Below are 27,627 nucleotides of genomic sequence, written 5' to 3' on the forward strand. Positions count from 1 at the left end.
GTCCATCACAGGACACAGTCTCAAATAGAACTGTCAAAACAGCAAGGTCATACTGTGAGCGACTACCACATAATATTCCGGAAGACACACCTGTTGGGATGAGTAGTCATGGTTGACTCTCACCTCTGAGTAAGAGATGTGCTAGTAATGCCACATACTATAATGTGCTAGTCCTACCACAGTAAAGAATGACACAACGCAGTAGGGAATGATGACACACAACCGCCACCAGCTGTTGCGATAACTCTACAGGGATGTTGCCTACAGCAGTAAATGCTAATTTGCATTATGCTAATGAGGCTGTATTTTTGGCTCAGTCATATCTACCCTCAGTATCCTGTTTAAGCAACTCCTCACTGTATAAGTTGAATACTAATGTTATTTCCATGAATAGGACATTATACAGTGGATTGCGAAAGTATTCACCCCCCTTGGCATTTTTCCTATTTTGTTGCCTTACAACCTGGAAATAAAATAGATTTTTGGACCGGTTGTATCATTTGATTTACACAACATGCCTACCAATTTGACGATGCAAAATATTTTTTATTGTGAAACAAACAAGAAATAAGACAAAAAAACAGAAAACTTCAGCGTGCATAACTATCCCCCCCCCCCCCCCCAAAGTCAATATTTTGTAGAGTTAACTTTTGCAGCAATTTCAGATGCAAGTCTCTTGGGGTATGTCTCTATAAGCTTGGCACATCTAGCCACTGGGAGTTTTGCCCATTATTCAAGGCAAAACTGCTCCAGCTCCTTCAAGTTGGATGTGTTCCACTGGTGTACAGCAATCTTTAAGTCATACCACAGATGCTCAATTGGATTGAGGTCTGGGCTTTGACTAGGCCATTCCAAGACATTTAAATGTTTCCCCTTAAACCACTCGAGTATTGCTCAGTCCCAGTCTCAAATCTCTTGAAGACTGAAACATGTTTCCCTCAAGAATTTCCCTGTATTTAGCACCATCATTCCTTCAATTCCCACCAGTTTCCCAGTCCCTGTTGATGAAAAACATACCCACAGCATGATTCTGACACCACCATGCGTCACTGTGGGGATGGTGTTCTTGGGGTGATGAAGAAGTGTTGGGTTTGTGCAAGATATAGCATTTTTCCTTGATGGCCAAAAAGCTCAATTTTAGTCTCATCTAACCAGAGCACCTTCTTCCATATGTTTGGAAGAAGTCTCCCACATACCTTTTGGCGAACACCAAGCGTGTTTGTTTATTTTCTTTCTTTCAGCAATGTCTTTTTTTCTGGCCACTCTTCTGTAAAGCCCAGCTCTGTGGAGTGTACGGCTTAAAGTGGTCCTATGGACAGATACTCCAATCTCTGCTGTGGAGCTTTGCAGCTCCTTCAGGGTTATCTTTGGTCTCTTTGTTGCCTCTGATTAATGCCCTCCTTGCCTGGTCCGTGAGTTTTGGTGGGCGGCCTTCTCTTGGCAGGTTTGTTGTGGTGCCATATTCATTCCATTTTTTAATAATGGATTTAATGGTGCTCCGTGGGATGTTCAAAGTTTCGGGTATTTTTTATAATCCAGCCCTGATTTGTACTTCTCCACAACTTTGTCCCTGACCTGTTTGGAGAGCTCATTGGTCTTCATGGTGTCGCTTGCTTGGTGGTGCCCCTTGCTTAGTGGTGTTGCAGACTCTGGGGCCTTTCAGAACAGGTGTATATATACTGAGATCATGTGACAGATCATGTGACACTTAGATTGAACACAGGTGGACTTTATTTAACAAATTATGTGACTTATGAAGGTAATTGGTTGCACCAGATCTTATTTAGGTGCTTCATCGCAAAGGGGGTGAAAACATACGCACGCACCACTTTTCCTTTTTCTAAAATTTAAAACAGGTATTTTTTAACATTTCACTTCACCAATTTGGACTATTTTGTGTATGTCCATTACATGGAATCCAAATAAAAATCCATTTAAATTATAGGTTGTAATGCAACAAAATAGGAAAAATGCCAAGGGAGGCAAATATTTTTGCAAGGCACTGTAAGGGGACGTTATAATTATAGCCACTAGAAAGGCCTACAGGAAGCAAAGTTCTGTGACAACAAAGTGTGCCATTATTGTTTTAAAGAGCATGAAGCAGGACCACATGATGAAGCTCTCTCTGCACTTTATCTTGCTCTGTTGTATGTACTGTAACGGAGTGTCCACAGAGCTGAGGTGGTGTGTCTCTGGCAGGCCATAATGAGAGAGCGTGCTAGTCAGTTGACTTTGGCTCAAGATGACTCTGGGCGGAATTCCCTTTATAGCAGTTTCCACATTTTATGGAAAAGGGACTTCAGTCAAGACTTTTATAGGATAGGGACTTGAACTTCAGTCAAGTTATCTGGTATCTTTGTTTCACTATACAGTACTGACAATCTAAAATAATTCTGTAGAGAACAAATATGTATTACTAATTGAGGAGCGCAGACAGCTTACATAAACTAATAATAGCTCTACAAAGAATACATTTGTGCATCTGGCAAAAACAAAAACAAACTCTAAACGGACTGGCGCAAAGGTTAATTCTCTTACTTTTAGACTTCAGGACTAGGCCTTGCTTGGCCAGTTGGAATTCTGGTTATGTATTGGGGCAACATTGCCACGCGGTTCCCGATCTGTCCCTTCCTTTCTCCTCCCCTTCCCTCCTCCCCCCCCCCCCCCTCGCATTTCTCTCCCCTGGTCATGTGCGCAGGAATTCCATCCTCTGACCTCCCTCTGACAGCTGACTTCCTCATGCCTAACCACCCTGCTGTGTCCCTCTTGTTTACCTCGCCCCTGTCTGGCCCAGCCTAGAAAACCAGAGCCCTGTTTATCCCCCCCTTTCCTCCCCATTAGCCCCCTCGTCTGGACCTTTGCTCCCTGGCTTTAGAACACTCTGGAGCCCTGCCCCTAAGCCTCTCCAACGAATGCCTGGTCTGCAGAGGCAGATAACTGTAGGATGAGGGCACACCCCAAGGTTAGCTTGATAGCCTCCATTGATTTAGCAGGAAAAGCTTCGACAGCCTAACTCTCGATGGATTTCCAAGCGGATATGGACAGTTTGGTGAAACATCCATGATATCAATGATTTAAAAAATAAACGGCTGAGAAAATATTTATGCTGAAAGATGATTGGCGTCTGGTGTGATAACCTGAAGCAAAAACACATGTGGATTTCAACACAAAGTTAAAAGGAAACACATGTATCCCTAACAGATACTTTTATGATCCATCCCCATAAGTCATTTGGTTCCATCTGAGTGGTAAAAACCCCTTTCAGAGTCCCACTGTGAAGCCAGTTCAGTATAGATGTGGAGTGGAATCCTACCTTTGGAGGAGGTGCTGGCATGGCGCTTGTTGATGGCCCGCAGACCTTGCAGGGGAATGTCGCCGCCCTCCAGGACACTCTTGTAAACATGGCGGTCACATTCTGGAGCCGCTGGCTCGCTGCTGGATGATCCTTCGTCCTTCTCCACCTCGCTGTGTCCGGCCTTACACCCGGAGCTAGAGCAAAACATGGAGAAAATATTAACCCTAAAAAGCAGCTTGACTCAGAAAGCCTGATTAGGACAAGACTATATGTTCACACAGCCAGCTAGCTAGAAGAAAGCATGCTGTAATACATGCCAGTGTTGGTAATTAAGTGCAGTTTAATTGAGTAAAACAATTTGAGTAACATGAGATTTATGAAAAGATAAAGCATTTTTATTTTTATTGGCGCAATTTTGTGAGTTGCCATATGGTTAGACTTGTCTTACACATTCTGTGGTTGATTACTTGTTGATTCAGCCTTTTTGTTCATTTTATTAGGGGAACATGAGGAGTGTAAAGATTTGGACCTAGACGTAAAATAAAACAGCACTCTACTTGTGCTCACTGCCCTTAACTTTGCATTCCACGGAGGCCAATGGGAGAGATTTCAAATATTATTGTTTGAACATGTTACTCTGCTATGCATCTGTACTTTTTTTAGGGTTACTCTACTTCAAATGCCACTGTCTCAGGAGAGAGTTTGATGCTTCTCTGTCTTTCTATTTATGCTGCCATGCATGAGTGGAGGCCATTAAACTAACAACAATTTCCAGTAACGTAGTAAATCACGTGGGAAAATGTAACAAAGCCTGAAAACAAAGTTTTTGAGCAGAGTAAATTCAGCACAGTGAATTACTCCACCCACCCACAGTATCTCTACAGGGTAACACAACAGTAGTCTGTTTCCCATTGCAGGATATTCCACTTTCCTGTGCTGTAAATTAACAATAAAAAAACATTTGGAGACACAATAGGCATCTTTGAGACCAGAAGTGGAGTACAGCGAGGCGTGAGAAGAGCAGCAGGTTTTCCCCAAATGAGTTTGGCCCTCTGACATAATGCCTGGTTTAATGACCAGAAGCACCCTCTAGTGGCCTCATGGGTGAAATGTTATTCATATTTTTCATAATTAATCAACATTATTAAAAAAATTACAAAATCCAGTGTTTCTATATCAAATGGTTGTTATATTGGGATGCAAACTCAAAACTGAATACATTTCAGCTCTATACTGACATGGTACAGGTGTCTTATTTAAAAAAAAAAAAAAAACATTTACCCATAACCATGTTAAAACTACCATGTTTAAGACCAAGAAACACTCTGTGTGACCCTGATTTAGCCCACTGCAGTAAAATGTTAAGAGGAGGAGCCATGCCTCCTTTTTTGTTTATTTAACCCCTTCAACAAGAACCTTTTTCATAGTTCTCAGAATAACCAGCCATTTGGGCTACTGCATTCATACTCAATAAAAACCTGTACTTTATAGGGTACATGCAAGTATTCAAATAAGGTACCCCTTACCAGGCTACAGGGGCTGTATAACGCCTTGGAACCATCTCAGATGGTTTCCTGGGAAGAGTCTATGTGAGGTCATAAGACATCCCATTGCCTGAGAGGGAGCCCGTGGCCCCACAACTAGGCTATGGAGCAGTTGCATAACTTCAGTTATCTGAAGATGTTCTTACCCAATTGCATCTAACCAGCAGGCATCAATGTGATACAAATGTATTGGGGAAGAGAGTTTGATCATTAATGATGGATAATATTGCAAGGCTAAGAATAGTTTGATAGTAGCCTACCCTGTTTGTAAATGGCAATATTGGAAATATAAGCCTACTCCTGATAGACTATTGACATTTGATTGAGATGCTAACAATTGAATACTGTCTGTACACATGTCTGTTGCTAACCTATCTTGAACTCAGCCAAAAATATATATTTTGGTCCCTTGTTTATACACGTCTGTATACAGTAAGCAATGTGGTATACAACAATGAGGTAAATGTGTACTAGAAAGTTCTTGAATATAGGCTAGGCCTTTAATTTCAAAGAAACCCCAGTAAACTCTCACCCCCTAAACATGTGTCTCGTAACCCTTTGAGGAAAGCCTGTGGGACTTATGGCTTCATCTCATGAGTTTACAATTTTAAACAAATTTCTTAAACAGATGACAGGGTTTGTACATAAACTGCTGTGATGCAATACTTGCATCATAAACATTAATAAACATTATCAAATCAAAGCCAGTTTGGTCCAATGAAGCAGTCTGATTTTTTTGTAGAAAAAACATTAAAGTAATGTGCAAATGTGATTGGCTGTTAACCAGAAACAGTTTTAGCATATTTTAAATGCCCATAACAACTTGGTGGCAGATGATGCGACAAGTTACTAAACATATTTCTTAGACTTTTACAAATAAATATACAAAAAGAAAAGGGAAAAAAGGCTTTAGACTGATTTAATGCTTTCAGAAATCCATCTGGACTATTGAAATAAGTTAAAAAATGCAGCATTCATAAAAATTATGACATAATATAATAAGTGCACAGACAGATGTATCTGTTAATTAACTCATTCCAATACAGTGCATGGCATTATCAATAACCTGTGTTACTTAATATCCAATGAGCTGGCGACAATGAACGACGTCAAAGATCCTTGAGAAAAATAAACTATTCAAAAGAGTTAGGGAATATCATGCTGTGAAATCCAAATAGAAGTTTCGGGAGAGATGGAAAGTTCCAAACAGAAATGGTGGGAGAACTTTCTGCCATTGGCTAGGGCTAGAATTCCTTAAGTTTAATTCCAGAAACAAAATGAGCGCAAATAAATCTCTGCTGACAAAACAACAAAGAGATCAAAGTCGTAACGCTGCTGGTTTGCTTATTGATCGAACACCCACTTTCATATCAATGTTATTCTCGTTATAAGATACAGGCTGGCTTCACACACCCACTCTGGGGAGATAACGGATAAAATTACGTAGCTGTAGGGTGGAATAGAGCGGAGTTCCCTGTCTCTCTCCACTCACAAATGTCATCCAGGTTTGACTCGGGGGCTGTTTGCTTTCAGCTTTAAATAAATCGCCATATAGTAGCCATGTCCCCAACACCGCTACCTCCCAAAACCTCTCCAGACAGAGGACACACTGTACTGGCAGCTTTTACACTCGTTAATAGGAACCTCTCTCTTTCGCTGTCCCCCCCTCTCAGGAAGCAGCAGGATTCTCCCCCCTTCCCTAAATGGGGAAATCTCCACAGGGTGTTAAAATGCTTAAAATCCCCTGCTGACAGCACTCCTAAAAACGTGCCCTAAACACAGACAAACACACATTTTGGAATGGATAAGCATAAGACAGAAGCATAGAGGTAAGAGAAGCATGGACTTACTACTGCTGTAGTTCGGCGGGTGTTTCCAGGGGGCTAAAAGAGGGGGCACTCTGCAACAGACCAAACAAAGAAGTCATTGATAAATCCACAGGAAGGTCTCTTCCAACTAGAATAGAAGCAGGAGCATTAGCTGTGGTGACTGGCTCTCTTTTCTCTTTCTCGTGTGTCTGTCTGAAGTGTCTCCAAAGCCTGGGATTGTTAGCTCTGCTGAACGAAGCTTTTACATGGAGGAGCAAGCGTGTGTTTTGGCACGCTTGCAAGTTGGAGAAAACAAGCGGCAGTGAGGAGGGGGGTGGGCGTGCATCGGTCAGGGGCGCCCATGCGGGGAGGGGGCTGTCACTAGGCTCAGCCAATGAGCTGGTGTCCCTCACAGAGGGCCTCTCTTTTGTCTGGTATTGAGTCACTATCATTACCACTGGACCAGACCAGGGGACAGTTAACCAGCTGGTGGTGCAAGCAGGCCAAATTACACACACACACACAAATATCATCACAGTGTGATGCTGATAACAACAATCCCAAAACACAATAAAAGCCTTGAGAAACACAGTCAGAGGCATTACAATAACACACAAATAAAGTAAAACTGACACAATGCCATGAAGCATAAGCACAGGCCAACATACACAAACAAACAAGGAAAGGGTGAGTGAATACGTTTGTTTATAGGACTTTGCCGTGCGAGCTGACAAAACACATAGTTATCTTATTTGATGTTATTCTGGGGCGGTTACTAAAAGTCAAAAGAGCCATTCGCTGGTGGGGTAGCACCCGCTAGCGCTTTGAATGGTTTAGAGCTGGCTAATTTTAGACCACTGTTTCTGTTGCTTTTCTCCATGCGGACATCACAGAGTGTAAAAATAACAGACATGACAGGCGGGCTATGAATAAAAGCATAAGTGTTGTTTGCAAATAAGATTACACAATCCCAAGCGCCAGCCTGGCCCTTCTAAAAGCACCTCTCCCCCAACCATACATGTCCACCCCTGCCCCATCCCAAACAGATGACCATACCAGACCAGTAGCATACTGCACAAGCTCATTTCCCACAACATGCCTTCCTTGTGGTTGCCAGGGGAGGAGGATCATTAATAACCTTTCAAAATGAATGCCTATCTTTATAAGATCAGAATTCAGCCTGGCAGGTATATAGACTAATCTATTTATAAAGCCAAATGTTCCACAGGCGCCTTAGCCCTTCTTCGAGAACATGCCACCGCCACTGAATTATCTGTGTCTTTTCACTCTCTTGTCTACCTATCCCTCTCTGTCGGACAGAACTGGGTTCAAACACTTTTGGAAATCATTTCAAATACTTTAGCTGGGCTCGATTGAGCTTGCCTGGCGCAATGGAGCCAATATAATAGTTGCAAATCTGCAAACCCCACACATCTGGCACTACAAGAAGGCTAAAGTAAACACTAAAAGTATTTGAAAGACTATAAATAATATTTGAACCCAGGTCTGCTGACTGATCTCCCAGTCCCTCTCAACAGGGGATGAAATGGATGGTGTCCCCTGGTACTTGTGAGTAATTGAGCTGACACTACACTGCTCTGATGGGAAAAAAATCATGAAATAGGAGTGAGAGACTTATGTGAACTAAAGGAAGGGGATCTCATTCTGATTATTTACAAGAGATTTACAAGCCTAGGGATTCCCAGCAATCTTCATTACGTGTATGGATATGTGTTTAGTGTATGGCAGGTGAAATAACAATTACAAGCTGAAAAGATGTAATGCAAAGGTTCACTCATATTTTTGGGTGGAAAATATGATTTAACCTTCCATGTGAAACATTCCATATAAAGTGGAGTACAAAATAATATTACTAACGATGGAAAGTTCATATGCATGAACAATTGTCACGAGCATGCCAAGATCCCCGAAGTCAAACAAGGACTTTAGACAGATATTGCCGAGATCTGATGTCTCTTTGTGTGTAATGTGTGGTTTCACTGGAAATGAAGGGACACATAAAATATTTAAAGCTGTTTACAAATCTAGGCGGATGAAGGTACTGTGAATTCCTTTCTCTGGACCCGTCAGTGGAACACTGCATTAACAATGTTTGCACATTTTCCAAACAGGTGTCTGTGATGACTTTGCTGCCAGGTGATATATATAGGCCAACATTGCAGGTTGGGGATCTGGGTACTTTGTTTATTCACATTCCAAAAATAGGAATCATGAGTGTAATGGGAGCCTTTCCTTCCAAAAGTAAATGTTTAGACAAGTTCTTATTAAAAAAATCAGCTCCCCTAGCATGTTGTTACTGTTATAGCTAGAGATAAAGGTTAAGTCTATAACTGAGGTTAAATATGAAAACAATGAGCTGAGGGGATTATGGGTTACTTCCGGTCGAACATTAAAGTCGTGGAGAGGTTCATAATGGGCGCGTCCCAAATGGCACCCTAGTCCCTATATAGCGCACTACTTTTGACCAGGGACCATCGGGCTCTGGCCAAAAGCAGTGCACTATATAGGGACTAGGGTGCCATTTGGGATGCCCACCCATTCAGTGTATGAATCCGTACAGAGACTGTGGTCAGAGTCCGACACTGTATTAATGACCCCACATGCAGCTGCCCTCTCAGTGACAGCTTACGCCAGACAGACTAGTCACTGACGCAGTCACTCAGTCGGGACACAGAAGGCCAAAACTTTCTTCCTAACCATAGATATGTATGGTATTTTGCTTCCGTTTCACCTTGTATGTCCATGGAGCTGTGATTGAATGTGACTGTAATCATATGAATGCCGAGGCCTTTGACTGTGAGCTCATGCATAAGTCGTGACCTTTGTGAAGTATTAATGGTTGATGTGATCAAACAAGAATGTCAGTGCATCGATCTGGTTATGACCATGATTTTGGAGCGACAAGGATTGTGATCATAAGACAATGCACTACAAGTATAACAGGTCAGAAAACCACTTTATCTATTGTTAGATCGATACTCTGTCAAGAAACCATTAAGCTCCTGGGCATAGGCAAAAATAATAATAATAAAATAAAATAAAAATAAATATATATACACACACACACACAGAACCAATCAAAAGTTTGTACACACCTACTCATTCAAGGGTTTTTCTTTATTTGTACAATTCTCTACATTGTAAAATAATAGTGAAGACATCAAAACTATGAAATAACACATATGGAATCATGTAGTAACCAAACAAGTGTTAAACAAATCAAAATATATGTTATATTTGAGATTCTTCAAAGTAGCCACCCGTTGCCTTGATGACAGCTTTGCACACTCTTGGCATTATCTCTAACAGCTTCAACTGGAATGCTTTTCCAACAGTCTTGAAGGAGTTCCCACATATGCTGAGCACTTGTTGGCTGCTTTTCCTTCACTCTGCGGTCCAACTCATCCCAAACCATCTCAATTGGGTTGAGGTCGGGTGATTGTGGAGACCAGGTCATCTGATGCAGCACTCCATCACTCTCCTTCTTGGTCAAATAGCCCTTACACAGCCGGGACGTGGGTTGGGCCATTGTCCTGTTGAAAACAAAAGATAGCACATTTGGACTCATCAGACCAAATGACAGATTTCTACCAGTCTAATGTCCATTGTTCGTGTTTCTTGAACCAAGCAAGTCTCTTCTTATTATTGTTGTCCTTTAGTAGTGGTTTCTTTGCGGCAATTTACCATGAAGGCCTGATTCACGCAGTCTCCTCTGAACAGTTGATTTTGAGATGTGTCTGTTACTTGAAGTCTGTGATGCACTTATTTGGGCTGCAATTTCTGAGGCTGGTAACTCTAATGAACTTATCCTCTGCAGCAGAGGTAACTCTGGGTCTTCCTTTCCTGTGACGGTCCTCATGAGAGCCAGTTTGATGGCTTTAGCGACAGCACTTGAAGAAACTTTCAAAGTTCTTGACATTTTCCGTATTGACTGACCTTCATGTCTTAAAGTAATGACGGACTGTCATTTCTCTTTGCTTATTTGAGCTGTTCTTGCTTAAATATGGACTTGGTCTTTTACCAAACAGGGCTGTCTGCTGTATACCACCCCTACCTTGTCACAACACAACTGATTGGCTCAAACGCATTAAGAAGGAAAGAAATTCCACAAGTTAACTTTTAACAAGGCACATCTGTTAATTGAAATGCATTCCAGGTGACTACCCAATGAAGCTGGTTGAGAGAATGCCAAGAGTGTGCAAAGCTGTCATCATGGCAAAGGATGGCTACTTTGAAGAATCTCAAATATAAAATATATTTTGATTTGTTGAACACTTTTTTGGTTACAACATGATTCCATATGTGTTATTTCATAGTTTTGATGTCATCACTATTATTCTACAATGTATTAAATAGTAAAAATGAAGAAAAGCCTTTGAATGAGTAGGTGTGTACAAACTTTTTGACTGGTACTGTATATATTGTGAAAGAATACTCAGGTTTCCTCCATAGGTTGATTGTCATGTGTTAAATGGACATACATGGAGTCTAGAGTCACTAGACCTTCTAAGAAGGAGTCATCATCCCATGAGCACTCTGAGAACTCATAGAGGTTACAAGCAGCCTGTAGAGTCACCATAACCAAGAAGAGATATGCCAATCAAACCCCAATGTGCCGGCATGTCTAGTCCACCCCTTGAGGGTCAAATACTACACATACCAGGTGTAGCAGGAGCTTTGAGTTAGTCAGACATCAAATTGAGCTCATCTGGAAACCATCCTACTTGGAGGCCAAGTTTTTAGTACTACCCCCTCCTAATCCTAATATAACCAACCAGGAGTTGCAGGACAGGAGTTGCTGGAGTCTGAGTCAGACAATACTTTCCATGGATAACACTGACTTAAAGACAAGGTTGGGAAGATGAGAGATTCTTAAGCCTGCCCTGTGTTCAGCTGACGTGAGAATATGATCTCATGTAGTCAGTGGCTCCGCATCATACGATCCAGGGTGTGGTTTCCAGGCAGACTCCGCTGTGGAGGTTGGTCCTGACTGACTTACAAAGCAGAAGGCAAGGAGACAGAACATCTGTTTGTGGGCAGCCAGTGAGTCTGAATACTTGTCTGGTGCCAACTGGAGCCCAAGGCACGTAGCCTACCGGTATTTGTCAAGCTGACTACTGTATATCAAACTTATGATTCAACTTTGACAACATGCCCTCACTTGGAAAAGATACTATAGTAAATACAGTGCCTTCAGAAAGTATTGAGACCCCTTGACCTTTTCCACATTTTGTTACGTTACAGCTTTATTATAAAATTTATAAAATTAAATGTTTTCCTCATAAATCTACACACAATACCCCATAATGACAAAGTGAAAACAGGCTTTTAGACATTTTTGTAAATGTATTAAAAAAAAACACAGAAATACCTTATTTACATAAGTATTCAGACGCTTTGCTATGAGACTCTAAATTGAGCTCAGGTGCATCCTGTTTACATTGATCATCCTCGAGATGTTTCTACAACTTGATTGGAGTCCACTTGTGGTAAATTCAATTGATTGGACATGAAAGGCACACACCTGTCTATATAAGGTCTCACAGTTGACAGTGCATGTCAGAGCAAAAACCAAGCCATGAGGTCAAAGGAATTGTCCGTAGAGCTCAGAGACAGGTGGGGTAGGGTACCAAGAAGGGTACCAAAAAATGAATCAAAGAACACAGTGGCCTCCATCATTCTTAAATGTAAGAAGTTCGTAACCACCAAGACTCTTCCTAGAGCTGGCCGCCCAGCCAAACTGAGCAATCGGGGAGAAGGGCCTTGGTCAGGGAGGTGACCAAGAACCCGCTGGTCACTCTGACAGAGCTCCAGAGAAGCATGGTGGTGGCAGCATCATGCTGTGGGGATGTTTTTCAGCGGCAGGGACTGGGAGACCAGTTAGGATTGAGATGAATGAACGGTGCAAAGTACAGGGATATCCTTGATGAAAACCTGCTCTAGAGCGCTCAGGACCTCAGACTGGGGTGAAGGTTCACCTTCCAACAGGACAATGACCCTAAGCACACAGCCAACACAATGCAGGAGTGGCTTCAGGACAAGTCTCTGAATGTCCTCGAGTAGCCAAGCCAGAGCCCAGACATGAACCCGATCGAACATCCCTGGAGAGACCTGAAAATAGCTGTGCAGTGACGCTCCCCATCCAACCTGACAGAGCTTGAGAGGATCTGCAGAGAAGGAATGGGTGTGCCAAGCTTGTAGCGTCATACCCAAGAATAGTTTTTTAGAATAAGGCTGTAACGTAACAAAATGGGGAAAAGGTCAAGAGGTCTGAATACTTTCCGAATGCACTGTAAACCAGACTAGACAGCACTCCTTGATTCAATAAGGCCTGTCATGTAATGATTGTGTGGGCACTGTAATACTCTTTTCACACTACCGGGTTGAGCCAAGCAGAGCCAAGCTGTATTGTGCTGGCCTGGTTTTATCTACCATAGTTGTCAGAGACTCTACTGGAAAGGACCACGTGATAGGAAAATATCTGAGCCAGCACAATACGGTTCGTGTCAGCATGATTGTGTGAAAAGGGTATAACAGTCTTGAACTAAAGTATTACCCACAGTTGAATCACCTTGCCCAGTCCTCTGGGGTATGCTATGTGTCCTCATTTGCAGGGTGCCCATAAATGCAACAACAAAAAGAGTTCCACATGGGTGCTGAGTTAATGACATGGCACAGGCGGCATGGTGCCAGTGTTGGCATTGCCTTGAGGATCCTGTTGTAAGGGACAAAATACAAAGATGGCCAACTGCACCGACAGCTGTAGCGTTCATCAATTATTCTTTATCATCATATACAGTAGCAGTAGGACACCTAACCCGAATTGGGTATATAATTAGCCTAACATATGGACAATGTTCAAAAATGTAAATCGCCTAATGACCGGACAGGAGACACTTCTGCTGTAGGTCGTCATACAATGCTCAGCTCCCAGCATAGTTGATGTAGCTAAGTTACAATCCAAACACAGCAAGCCTCACAGATGAAGAGCAGTCACCAAGATATACAGCATAGAAGGGGATTTTTTCTTTATATAAGACAGCACACTTCCAGGGGTTATTGAAGTGGAGAGACGGAGTTGGTCTTCAATGTATAAAACTTGCCAAATTAAAAATAATTAGCAATGATAGCATAACAAAACAATTATCTGCATTTCTTTGCCACAGACCCACTTCCGACTGATAGTAGAAAGAAAAATATAACAATGTGTTGTATATACTGTACAATGATAGAGCTATATCTAGAGTTGATTGACTACCTAGAGCTGGGAAAAGTGATAGCAGGCAATAACTCAAGGTAAGGCCCCATTACGCGAGTTTTAGGAGGGGATAACGTTTTTGGTTAATGTTGAGTAAAGGTTTGCAAAAGTTGTTGGAGTTGTCGTTACGGACAGACATAGTTTGTTTAGGCATTTAAACATGGATGTTATTATCACATGCATTGTTTAAATACACCGTCACTTTAAGACTGTGACCACTTACCGCTTTATCAAAATCCATCTCTGAAAAGAATCTATACCAAGGCTCATTCTCTAAATGTACATCTTCTGGACTTATGTCCTGAGTCTACAAGGCCATGGCAACAAGGAAAAGAGGAGAAAGACAAAGAGAAGACAGTTCAGACAGCACATCATTTACAGACACAGGCAATGAGGCTATGACACATTCTTGATGTGATCCAGACAACATTCCCGACATAATGAATTTCTAAACAAGAGTTCACAATCAGAAATAATTCCTAAAGATTTGTCTTTATGTGCCGGTGAATTATCCCAGGTGAAAAAAAGAAGGACATTTTGGAATTAGGATCTTATACTGATTTGTTCTCAAATGTATAAAGACATAGAATGCACATAACATGTGACTTCAACAAATAATATGAAGCAGTCATCTGAATCGTACTCAACTGTAGTGTGCAGTGTGTGCATACGTGTAAGAGAAGATAAGCAAGTGTAATACTACATGTTTTCATGGGTCCCATCTGCTTTTGTGTTCTTATTTGTGAAATATTCTTATTGTACTTATTCTAAATGTTAATATAAATAGTTTACTAGCATGTCAATTTGATTTGATTTGTTTATATCAATCATTGAGCCACAATGGCAATGAGAAAGACAAGAATCGACAGAACTACAGCTACAGTATAATAGGCTAAATGAAAGTAAGAGACCGTATAGTCCACCGCTAATGCTGCCAGGAACCTGACACACAACCACTGACCGTGGTCTGTAATTACAGAGACTGTCACGTCACATGCAGTGTCTGTCTGACAATGATGGACAGCATGAACAAGGCCCTGTTCTCTACTGTTCAGTATGTGGTGCCACTGGGATTGGTCCAAAACCGCATCATAACCCTTAATAGCTTACCATAAAAGACAAACAATGATTGCATTATGATATAATCAAATAACTATTCTACTGTAGAGGAGATACAACTCTATTCTATTATGTATGAGCCACACAAAGAGGCTGTTAGCTAAACCAACTGTCAGCTTAAACATATATGCAGCATTTATTTAAAGGCCTACTCCTTAATGAATCTCACGAGGCATTTATAAGTGATACTCTTTAAGAATCAATGGGTGCATGCCATTAAAAATGACTGTAAATATCACAGTGGGCCTTTAATTCCTCTTTGATGGAGCTGATTCTATTATTTCAATTGAAACCTGGTAGTGCACACTGTATTGGGACAATGATCTACCTACCGGTATTCATACTGTCAAAGGTAATGAAAAAAGACACCCCACAAGGACATTGCCTGATGTCACAATATCCATTGCATTATTTATTTTTTACAGGCATTTGTCCAACTCCTTTCCCAACAAATTCAAGCCAATTCAAGCCAATTCAAGCCGTTGGTTGAAACACTGCAAGACAATGGCCATGGCTTGTAAGTGATACCTACACACCGCCAGATAGGTCATCTGTCATTGTAATAGGATCCCCCTTTAGGAATGTTGTACACATGGAAATTCAGTCTATACATACGTTGCCTACTAGAGCTGCCCTAGTTAGTGAAGCAGCCACCCTAAGCTCTTAGAGGGAAACAGCTTACACAACATGCGTAGTATAGAGACTGCAGAGGCAAACACAGAAACACACACGTGGCACTGGATGCATGGCTGTCGTTACCTTTCTCTCCAGTTTCAGCACCGATGATTTTCCCGGCTCGTACTCGAAGATGCTTTTGGGCTCGGCACGGTACTTCCTGGTGTCTACCTTTTTGTCAGGGGGCTCCCACTCGTTCCTGCAGGAGGGAGGGGAGAGCAAATCCCTATCAAGTCAAGCAGTCTCCATGGCAACCGTCTGGGGCTAGTTTTTGGGGTGACAGCTCTATTATCAACAGCGTTTTCCCATACAGGAAAGCTCGTGCCCCTCCCACTCTCCATCTCTTTTTCCATGTCGTTCTCTCTCTCTCGCTCTCTCCATCAGAGCTGTCTTATAATTTTTTTTATAAATAATAAAATATACAGTCATGTCAAGGCATGAATCGAGTCATGCTAGCTAAGTAAACTGAACCAAAGACCCTAGCTGCATTTCCTGCATTTCAATGTGATCTGCTTCAGGATATAGAATTCCACTATGGTTCCTTTGGTTCCACCTTGGTTCCACTATGATTCCACTGGGAATAAGCAAAGACTAAAACAATTGGGCCTAGTGTTCCATTGAATATTTTTACGTAAGTTCGAAACAAATGCTATCTATTACACCCATTAGTTACCGATCAAACAGCTTATTGTAGTGGGAAAATCCAGGTATTTCATCAAATGTTACTTGTAAAAACACAAAAGTAATTGTCAAAGAGAAGAGAATAATCCACAAGCGGTCAACAAACACAAATGCGGCCTCAGAAGGTTCAAACGCTAGAGGTACAGTAACTAGAGGAAACATATATACACCAAGGAAGGCGCTAGAGCCAACCAGGCACGCCATCCTCAGCTTCCGTGCGCAACAGTTTATCCTCTATCACCTGTCTTCTTTCATTAATGAATCACTCATTCCTCCACACGCCTAGGAGAGCGGATGTTCTTTGTCAGCACTAACATTAAGGGGAGAGGTGAGGAGGCTGTTTAGTCACATCTAGCATGACAACAAGCACCTGAGGTAGTAGAGGTCAGGGAGGACCTAACTGGAGGTTACCACGGTTACCGTGATTCAACGTCAGAGGTGAGGAACAGATGTACTGCTCTTTGCTCGTCTACTTCTAATGCCTAAAAAAAACCATCTAATATAAACACAACATTTGAATCCTTAAATCTTTGACAAGCATGTGTTCAAGTGTGCCGGTTACATGTTACGTGGTGTATGTACACTGTACCTCATTAAACATTCACTATCACACCAAACATGAATATAATCGTATACCTCTTACTGCATCTCATTACAGTCCCTCGCGTAAAAGTGCTACCAAAAATGCATCGCCTTGTGAACTGCTCTGCAGAGGCAGTGAATGTATTATGAAGAGTGAGTTCAATGGGTTAAGAGGTCTTCGCGGATACACTATACTACTATCCATGTTAAAGGGAAGCGGCAATAGAAAATGACTTACCTTTTGGAAGGGAAGAGGGAAGAGGACCGGGTTGGCACAGGCATAGACGACCTATGGTCAACTTCAGCTGCACTTTTTGACCGTGGGACCCCTTTCACTGAACATAAACACACAAGAACAACAGACACTGCTGTGAAAGCGGCCTGTAATGTTTAGCTTAAACTGAAATAAACTGACATCTCTTCCCAGTGATGAAAGTGTCTACTGTACAATTTGATTGTACAGTAAAATGTAAACAAAATCCAAAGATCATGCTATTTGAGATCACAATATGGATATCATGTTAATTTCTCAATCTATGAGAATGACAATTGCCAAAACTCACCATCTTCCACAAAACCGTAGGGGGAGGGACCATCATCTGAAAGAGAGAGAAAAAACGTTAGTATCTATTGACTATAAACATGTACTTACTAACATACACAAGGTCGATCCACTGGCAGTTCCACTTGTATAGGGTCTAAGCTATGCAATGTTAATCAAGGGTGACCCAATCTATTGTCATTTAAATTAGCTTGTTAAAGTGGTGCTACATTTGTAGACACTCTAACCAGTAGAGGTCACTTTGGTAGCAGCAGTGCCACACTATAATGACTGTACTCTGTGAACTGCTTATTATAGGACCGAGATTGGGAAACCCTGCCTTAACGCATGTTCGAAGTTATATAGAACAGAAGCGTGATTAAGAATAAAAAAAAATATATATATATAATATTGGGGGGGATTACAGACCAAAAAGGCACGTTATAGCAATAACATGCATCCACAACAATAGCTTTCCTGGAGGGGCCATATTTATTATTATAAACATCTAATCACGATTAAAATTAATTCTCAAATTCAAATACATTATGCTGATATATACAGTATGTATTTCAGGTATTTCTGCTGTAACGCAGGGTATAGCCAGAACCTTATATCACATTTAAGGCTATAAGACCCGGTACAGCTCTTCAAAGGGCACAGTAAGCGTCTCCTTCTCTTCTGTAATTGCCCAGTACAGTATGTCCTTTATTCCATTAGTTCAGACATTATATTTCTTCAAACACACTGTAAATAGAGTGCTATTCATAGGTTGTGTCAGTCAAAACCCTTTGGAAGAAGCATTACTTCTCTAAAGATGGATCCAATCGATTAACATCCTTATGAATAAGTAATGCTGTTCTTGGAAATCTCGGAATAGTCTACACATTTCGTACAAACCTTCTTCGATCAACTGTTTGATTTATTGATCAATTGATTGACCGATTCAGTGAATAACTAGACATATCAGCTTGCCTGGAAGCAGACGTGAGCAGAAACAAAGAGAAAGGAAGTAGATCTATACACAGTACATACTGTACAAAACAGCATGCAATGGCGTTTATGATTTAAAAACAACTGTCAACTGTTAGATGGGTAGTACAAATAGTAAACTGTTAGATAGTACAAACAGCTAAAGAACTATTATTTCAGTGGGTCAATACAGAATAACTGAATACACATACACACACAAATACAGCGTTTTTACACCGACTAGACCGATTTAAACTAGTCTAGTGTAAAAAGGCTAACATTATACTGTAGATGGAACACAGGCCGTGTGGTCTACTACTGCCTGGACAGTACATACAAAGCCTCTCTGTCGTGCTTGGTTGTTGTAATCCATGCACTTGAGCATCATCTAGTGGCTCAAATCTAGCTATGACTGTACATAAATATATATACATTTTAAAACATGAGCAGAGCTTCCAATCCATTGTGTATGGATTAGTTAATGCGAAATGTTATGTTTTGCATTCATGTTAAATATCAAACAGTTAAAGGGAATTCGCAGTGTAGTTTTCTATTAGTCTCACTCTTAGTTTCGCTAAGCAATCAAGTGCTCAATTTACTGACCCATTTTCAATTCTATCAAGGCAATGGTAAGTAACAAAAGGAGAGTCAATGCAGTAATGAGGTCATTATAAAGAAGGAATTATACATGATTAGTAAAGTCAGGAAGTGGAGCCATGATTGCAATTGGGTACCTGTGGTTTTCATCTGTCTAGGATCATAGAATTCAGGGAATATGTAGGTGGGGCGGTATGGGTTTTCCTCAACAGGTTCTGAGCGAGGTGACGGAGACACAAAACACACACAGCGTGACAGCAATGAACACACTCACAGACTCACAAAGACAACGGCTTGACAGAAACAACTGATATCAAGTCAAAACACACACGAGAACAGTGAGTTTGATGTTCATGATGATCCCCTTACCTGGAATTCTGTGTATTTGTTTGAACATGTTCTTGTACCAGTCCTTGGACTTTTCTGTGTTCTGAAAAGAACATAGTCTTGGTTTTTGCCATATCTAAAAATAAACAGGGGTTCTGACAAATATATGGGTAAGAGTGGATTGGCGATTGGCAGTGAGGCATATTGATTTTCAACACTGTACTCCAATAGCTGCAGGAAGTAGGGGTGCTGATAAATCAGAATATATATATATATATTTTTTTAAATATCACAAAAGTACTATACTGGGCCTTTATTACTCCTGTATGAGCGGACCAAAATAGCTATCAGCAGCATGGGTAGAACCCCCCAGCCCTAAACATCTTCCTGTAGCCATGTGTACTCCTCAGCATCAAATAAAAAATGCCCTGTGAAGATTATTTTAAAAAGGCACAAAGTAGATGACAATGTTTTCGGGCCTCATACAATTATGCACGACTCATAACATCTGGACTGTACATAGGTTTGTGTTCTTACCCGTACTGGCAGGTTGGGCTGGTTCAGTGGGCCCAAGACAGGGGATTGTGAGAACCTCATCCTCTTGCCGTCCATATCTGGGTGTTGGCTCTGTTCTCTCTCTGCCCCAACTACAGGTCCTGGATCAGACAATTTGTCCCTCTCTGGGGTGGGGTCTGAAAAAGCCAACATTGCTGTGTCAAAGGGAAGAGAAGCCCGACAGTGGGTTCTACTAGTCAAAATGTGTTTCCCTTGATGAGTAGATGACCTGTACTATAGGTCTACATAAATGGTGGGCAACCAATTTACCCCGTATAATCCACAAGCATACTATGCAAATGACATACAGTAATTTCAATGGTGAAACATGATTATGAACAGACAAAAACCACGGCAATGAAAATACTTAGCTTGAGATACCAAATGATATGTAAAAGTCATTTATCAATCAGATATCATTGAGTACTCTCCATCCGTGAGATTTAAAAAAATCCAATATCTCAGAGCAGGAGCATGAAAACTTGGCGCATTGGGCCGATATGAGGCTGACGACAAACATATTCAGCATGCTGTGTCAACTGAAAAAAGCATCCCAGACACATGAATGCACAAAAAACAATGCAGCAATATCTGGAGACGAAACACATATTGATAACAAAACTGCTATTGGCACACAAAGTGAAGGACACTGGAGCATTGTTGTACCTGATTGATCTGATGTTCCATACTTTTGATTTACTTAAAAAAAGCTTTCAGTGTCGGAACTTTCCATTTAAACAAATCAATGGAGTCCATACTTCACAGTGTGGTCAACTGTTTGCATGGCAATTTCACCCACATACAGTACTACCCAGAATCAGAGGTGCTTACCTCTGTTGTGTTGTAGCAGAACTATGGTTGGGTTGACAGTTTTGGTGGTGGATGGGTAGGCAGAGGGAGCCTTTGTCGATGTAATATGGCTCTGAATGTCAAAGGCAAGAAACTGGTGTTCTTCGGTGCTCACAGGAGAACTTCCCTGGTAACAAGTGAATAAAACTCGTGATGCTGTTTATCTTTATTAATGAAATTGTAAGTGATGCTGTTCCTCTCTTATAGAAGTTTTGGATAATAACAATAAACTAAGTAAAAGGCCAAGAAGTTGCATATTAATACATTCTGGTTTTGCAAAGAAATAATCACTTCAATTGACTCGCAACAGCAAAAATACACCAAATATAGCTATTTCTATCACAATTAAATCTGGTTTTAATCACATTAAACAAGCATAGCATTATCCAATTTACAGTATTATCCCATAAATAGGGGAAATTCACAAAAGCTTATTCACTGATTAGATAATACATACCTGGGGTTGAGTTCTGTTGACTGTAGGTAAATCAGCTGTGATGTCGTGGAAGCATCCCTCAGCCAATCCTGTTAGAGAGCTGTCTCCATTGATCTGGCCGATCCAACTACCTGAAATGATCCCAAAACAATCTAATTTTGGCCAGCGAATAGCAGTGCAAGACGATCCTCTCAGAAACCTAACAATACTGAAAGATACACAAACTACTGTACTCTTGGCAATGTTTGCCTTTTGGCGATGAACCTGTTTCAGAGATTAACACCAAACTACAAACAGGAAACAATTAATCCTCAATTAAATAAATCACTGGATAATCCTGCAGGGACAAAAAGCTTCCCATAGTGCTTTTCCCGTACATAGATGCTAATATCCCCATGGAGAAATAAAATAATGATTCTCCCGCAATCTGTGAACTTTGTTATCAGAACAAGGCGCCTATTCAGTGGTCTGTAAAGGCTGTTTGTTCCAATGGCCTTTATATTCAGGCTCGCAAATAAAGCATCTCCCCAAAAGCCTTGGCCAGTCTCCAGCCCAGTTCTAACATGCTGAAGGCAACAAACAAGTCCACAGTCAAGGCCCTGGTTCCAAAGTGCAGTGTGGGCCGGTCCGAACAAAAGAGGTCTTTGATGAAACACATGGAAATATGAGCAATCATGGTCAATGATTCTGTGTTGTGCTGGGCAACCAAATATAAATACACTTTGAAATGTGTCAAGTTCTCACTTTAATATCAAAACCTACTGAAATATGTGTATAAGTGAGCCCAGCTGAACTTCATGAAGTATATCAAACATTTTAAGACCTCTATGAACAGAAAAGCTTGTGAATTACGGTGAATTCTTCTCCATATCCATCAAGATCACTATGGAAAACAAATGACTAAATAGTCATTAAAGTTAGTGATTCATACTATGACATAATCAATATATTACAATATGCTATTTTGTTAACGGGAACATTTCCTTCCACTTTGAAATAGTTTGTCTCATCAGCTATTACTCCAGCTAGACATCAGCTCTCTAACCTGACCACTTTTCACAGAGCGATGCTAGCGTATCACTCGACTCTGTAATAGAAAGAAAAGTCAACATAATATCAGAGATATTAGATATAATGCACATATGATGTGATATCTAAGTCTTGAGAGCAGCTGTAGCACTCTGGTTGACTTACCTGGTGCTGTTTCGACGTTGGACTCTTTACTGACGCAGTCCTCGTCGTCTATGTGTACCAGAGTGGCCCTCAGAGTCACGACCCCCTTCCCTTTACACACCCTTGTAGGGTCCAGCTCTATAGACAGATAGACAGGTACATGCAAGGACGTTACCACTAGATTGACTTACATCGGATGCCCATAGTCACTCATTCTTCAATGCCAAAATGTGTGAGACAACCTCGCAATTCTACACTCTGTTTGAATCTATTCTCAGTAAGCTTCAAATCACCACAGCTCTATTGCCTCAGGTCCTGAGGGAATCCATGTTACCTCAATCCCCAAATTATAAAAATAGAATGTAAATGTCAAATCCAGAACAACACTAATACTCCCCACATCCATATCATGAATTATATGCTAACACCATCAGTCTGTCATTATATCCAATTAGTACAACGGTGGCGCAGAGGTCTAAGGCACTGCATCTCAGTGCTAGAGGCGTCACTACAGACACCCTGGTTCGATTCCAGGCTGTATCACAACCGGCCGTGATTGGGAGTCCCATAGGGCGACGCACAATTGGCACAGCGTCGTCCGGGTTTGGCCGGTGTGGGCCGTCATTGTAAATAAGAATTTGTTCTTAAACTGACTTGCCTATTTAAATAAAGGTAAAAAAGAGACACTACAGTAGCTTACAGTTGTTTAAAGTGAATGCACATCGTTAGCAAGTGAGTATTGAAAGGATCCTCCTCGGCATATCCAGTGTGTCAGAGGTGTCCTAGAGTACAGGCTGATGAAAGATAAATGAGTTGGAGGGGTGGAGGAGGAGTTAATGAGTGTGTTCACCTGCAGCCGGAATTAGGTCAGGAGAGCCTTTCATGCTTGTCAGAGGGGTGATTCTGACTGCAGACAAACAGCGAGGACCTGAGGAGACCGGAGGAACTACCAAAACAACAGACAGTGTACAGGTGTAAGCTGGGGACAAATTGTGCAAAGTGAACAGGGGGAATAGTATACAGTTGCATTGGCAGGGAAGGGGTGTTAAGTGTATTAATTGTCAAAATCAAGGTAGCCCTTTCCTGCAGTCAATGACCAAAAGCACCCTCTTTGGCCTCATGGGTGGAATGTTATTAATATATTTCATAATTTCATAATTAAAAAATATTATTTCAAAAAACCTAATGAAAATCCGGTGTCTCTGTGTCAAACAGTTTTGTTATATTTCAATTCAATCTTTTGTGATGTATATAAAGTGTAATATTGGGAACTCAAAATATAATACACTTCAACTCGATATCTGACATTGTACTGTACAGGTGTCTTCTGTTTTAAAGCCCATAACCATATACGTGAGGTGTATACTTTGTTTCAAAGTAGATTTGTTTAAGACTACCAAGAATCACTCTGTGTGACCCTGATTTAGCCCACTGCAGTAAAAGGTTAACAAGAGAGATGCACTATGTATTTTTTGTTAACAAGAGAGATACCATCCCCTCTCACACCCCCTCCATTCGATCCCTGGGTGTAAACAAATGTATTTACCTGAACCTCACCAAGAATGGGATAAGCCAAATAGTATACTGTCTTTCTGTATTATACAACAGATTTGGGGGAATTTGGGGCTGATGAGCACTGCAATACTTAACATTGTAGACATTGTAGACAGTTATTACATACACAACATCCTCATGAAAGAAAAAAACACACATATTTTGAGACTAATAACATCGAGGTGAAGTGGAGCTGGAAGACATATTGCAGAAAGGAGCTGATAGTGGCAGATCGCTGTGACAATGACCTTTGGAAACATAAAGGACAGTGGACCACTGTACTTTTGACTACAGAGAACAGAGCTACAAGTGTACAGTAACAGATGTTACGGACAATTGTTGTTTAACTATTTAAAATGATGTGTATGCTACATCACATACAGAACGGTGATGAAATCTTGCATCTTACCATGTAACTTTCCCTCTGATGAGTAGACAGCATTTGTGTGTCCCCTTCCCCTAAACTGTCAATGCCTCAAATGCATGCCATCTCTAACTCTGCCCACTCTAACATGTAGCCTACTGTATGTTAGCCCTCCATCATAAAATAGCACTTTTGTTGTAGTTCATTGCTTTTGCTTTTGTTTCTCAATGCTTAGTTGATTGACTAGAATTTATGGTTAGTGGTGTAACATACGATAGGGATATTTCTGGTGTGATTATGCTGCTTCAATTATCAAAATGAACTTGATCATTTTACACTCAACCAAATGAACAGGCATTGTGATGAAATATAGGATTGAAGACCCTAAACATCACTAAAGCCTTCTGGGACCACAGAACTGAGCTATGCAGTATAATGAGAGACATGAAAAAAAATAAGGGGATGAAACTTACTGTAGGATTGTTCAAATCTCACACTGCCCTCTGTTGGTCAGCCCTGGAACAAAAGAAAGTCAGAGGGAGAGTTATTGTAGAGGAAAGCAGATTTGAGCAAAATGCATTAATTTACAGCATAGTAGTCAGTTTTGTATGGGCCATCATGGGGAGACCAGGAAGTTTGAGCAGCAGTTTGTTTCTAGGCAGGAATAGGCTGGGATATAGTCGAAACTGACAGTAATCAGGGATGGTGGAAAATATTTGTTTTGACAGGGGGTGTGGGACCACCTATTTGCGCATGCACAATTTATTTATGAGCATAATAGTAAAGGCATGTCATTTAGCTGTAAATGTATTACCCTTTCATATGGTGTGAACACAGCCAGGCATGATGTTTTCATCTGATTGTCAAACAAATCACTTCAAAAAATAGGCTACCTGTGCATGTTTTATCCACTCTATGGTCATGTTACCCTGCTCAGAAGTTGCAAGCATCTGAGAGATTGCTATAACATACTGTATGATGTGGTTAACTGATAAGTAAAAATACCTATCCAGGCGTTGTAAGTATCTTGGCATGCGTCAGAGGAAAGGGCAGAGGAAAGCACATTATAATTGACTCGTCCACTGATGTCCGCATGCGTCACGGTCCTGGCCAGTCATCTTTGCCTACTCAGGCTACTGTTACCTCTATTTCTGATATTTTTCTGCATATAATTTCCAACATTTGGTAGGCTATTTGTTAGCCACCTTGTCTATAATTAGATAGGCCTACATGCATCTTCTCTTCTGTCATTACCTGCAGACTTAGTAATTTGGAGGCCACAGGCAGAGGCCAGTCTTCAAAAAAATTGGTTACCTTTGCACGTTCATCCAAAATAATTCCAGCATTCGAACAGTGCACTGTGCACCCGCCAACTTTCCTTCAATTCACAAGTGGCTGAAACTACCTCAACAGAGAAAGCATCCAAGCGGCGAAACAGCGCCCCTCTGTTTTACTAAATGTAGCCCACGTATCTGATGCTGTCTGGGAAAAAAAGAGTATGACATGCCACTCTTTTTGGCCAGACAGCATCAGATACATGGGCTAAACATACACCACATTCGGAAAGTATTCATACCACTTCACTTTTTCCACATTTTGTTACGTTACAGCCTTATTCTAAAATGTATGAAATTACATGTTTTCCTCATCAATCTACACACAATACCCCATAATGACAAAGCAAAAAACGTTTTTTAGAAATGTTTACAAACGTATTTAAAACAGAAATATCACATTTACATAAGTATTCAGACCCTTTCCTCAGTACTTTGTTGAAGCACCTTTGGCAGCGATTACAGCCTCAATTCTTCTTGGGTATGACGCTACAAGCTTGGCACACCTATATTTGGAGAGTTTCTCCAATTTTTCTTTGAAGATCCTCTCAAGCTGTCAGGTTGGATGGGGAGCATCGCTGCACAGCTACTTTCAGGTCTCTCCAGAGATGTTCGATCGGGTTCAAGTCTGGGCTCTGGCTGGGCCATTCAAAGACATTCAGAGACTTGTCCCAAAGCCACTCTTGTGCTGTCTTGGCTGTGTGCTTAGAGTCATTGTCCTGTTGAAAGGTGACCCTTCGCCCTAGTCTGAGGTCCTGAGCGCTCTGGAGCAGGTTTTCATCAAGGACCTCTCTGTACTTTGTCCCATTCATCTTTCCGTTGATCCTGACTAGTTTCCTAGTATCTGCCACTGAAAAACATCACCACAGCATGATGCTACCACCACCATGCTTCAACATAGGGATGGCGCCAGGTTTCCTCCAGACGTGATGCTTGGCATTCAGGCCAAAAAGTTCAACCTTGGTTTCATCAGACTAGAGAATCTTGTTTCTCATGGTCTGAGAGTCCTTTAGGTGCGAGCTGTCATGTGTATTTTACAGAGGAGTGGCTTCCGTCTGGCCACTCTACCATAAAGGCCTGATTGGTGGAGTGCTGCAGAGATGGTTGTCCTCCTGGAAGATTCTCCCATTTCCACAGAGGAACTCTGGAGCTCTGTCAGAGTGACAATCGGGTTCTTGGCCACATCCCTGACCAAAGCCATTCTCCCCTGATTGCTCAGTTTGGCCAGGTGGCCAGTTCTAGGAAAAGTCCTGGTGGTTCCAAACTTCTTCCATTTAAGAATGATGGAGGCCACTGTGTTCTTGGGGACCTTCAATGCTGCAGACATTTTTTGGTACGCTTCCCCAGATCTGTGCCTCGACACAATCCTGTCTCGGAGCTCTACGGACAATTCCTTCAACCTCATGGCTTGGTTTTTGCTCTGACATGCATTGTCAACTGTGAGACCTTATATAGACAGGCGTGTGCCTTTCCAAAACATGTCCAATCAATTGAATCTACCACAAGTGGACTCCAATCAAGTTGTAGAAACATCTCAAGGATCATCAATGGAAACAGGATGCACCTGAGCTCAATTTCGAGTCTCATAGGAAAAGGTCTGAATACTTACGTAAATAAGGTATTTCTGTTTTATTTTTTAAATAAATTTGCAAACATTTCCAAAAAACAGTTTTTTATATATATTTCCAAATGACATACGTTTGAAGGTTTTCAAGGAAATGAAAAGCTGTGAAAACGCTCCAACATGAATCTGAGAAGATTTGGATGCATATTTTATGTGGTAGAAATATATGGTTGAAATACCCTACTGTCAGCTTTTATGTCGCTGACAAAGACAGCACTTTTGCACGGCCCCTAAACATGCATTTGCATTCTCTCAAGATGCCGAATGAAAGTAATCATATTTCTCCACTCCTATTCCTGAGACAAAATTAACATTATT

General features: G+C 41.2%; 1 protein-coding gene across 2 annotated transcripts in view; it reads right to left on the reverse strand.

Moving 5' to 3' along the window:
- LOC120046464 (sorbin and SH3 domain-containing protein 1-like) overlaps positions 1-27,627 on the reverse strand; it is a 75,181-nt gene that overhangs the window by 13,718 nt on the left and 33,836 nt on the right. Inside the window, exons 2-14 of one of the 2 annotated variants that reach the window (XM_038991722.1) lie at positions 24,825-24,867; positions 23,284-23,379; positions 22,455-22,571; positions 21,282-21,391; positions 20,807-20,951; positions 19,958-20,112; positions 19,463-19,523; positions 19,231-19,308; positions 17,547-17,582; positions 17,222-17,318; positions 15,805-15,919; positions 6,690-6,739; positions 3,314-3,489 (exon numbers count right to left, since the gene is read on the reverse strand). In XM_038991722.1, the coding sequence (XP_038847650.1) occupies positions 3,314-3,489; positions 6,690-6,739; positions 15,805-15,919; positions 17,222-17,318; positions 17,547-17,582; positions 19,231-19,308; positions 19,463-19,523; positions 19,958-20,112; positions 20,807-20,951; positions 21,282-21,391; positions 22,455-22,571; positions 23,284-23,317 (1,174 nt within the window). In that variant the 5' untranslated portion in view covers positions 23,318-23,379; positions 24,825-24,867. The remainder of the gene's footprint in view (positions 1-3,313; positions 3,490-6,689; positions 6,740-15,804; positions 15,920-17,221; positions 17,319-17,546; positions 17,583-19,230; positions 19,309-19,462; positions 19,524-19,957; positions 20,113-20,806; positions 20,952-21,281; positions 21,392-22,454; positions 22,572-23,283; positions 23,380-24,824; positions 24,868-27,627) is intronic. The other variant, XM_038991723.1, reaches the window with a different exon arrangement.

This window comes from Salvelinus namaycush, chromosome 4 (assembly GCF_016432855.1).
Source record: "Salvelinus namaycush isolate Seneca chromosome 4, SaNama_1.0, whole genome shotgun sequence".
Lineage (NCBI taxonomy): Eukaryota > Metazoa > Chordata > Actinopteri > Salmoniformes > Salmonidae > Salvelinus > Salvelinus namaycush.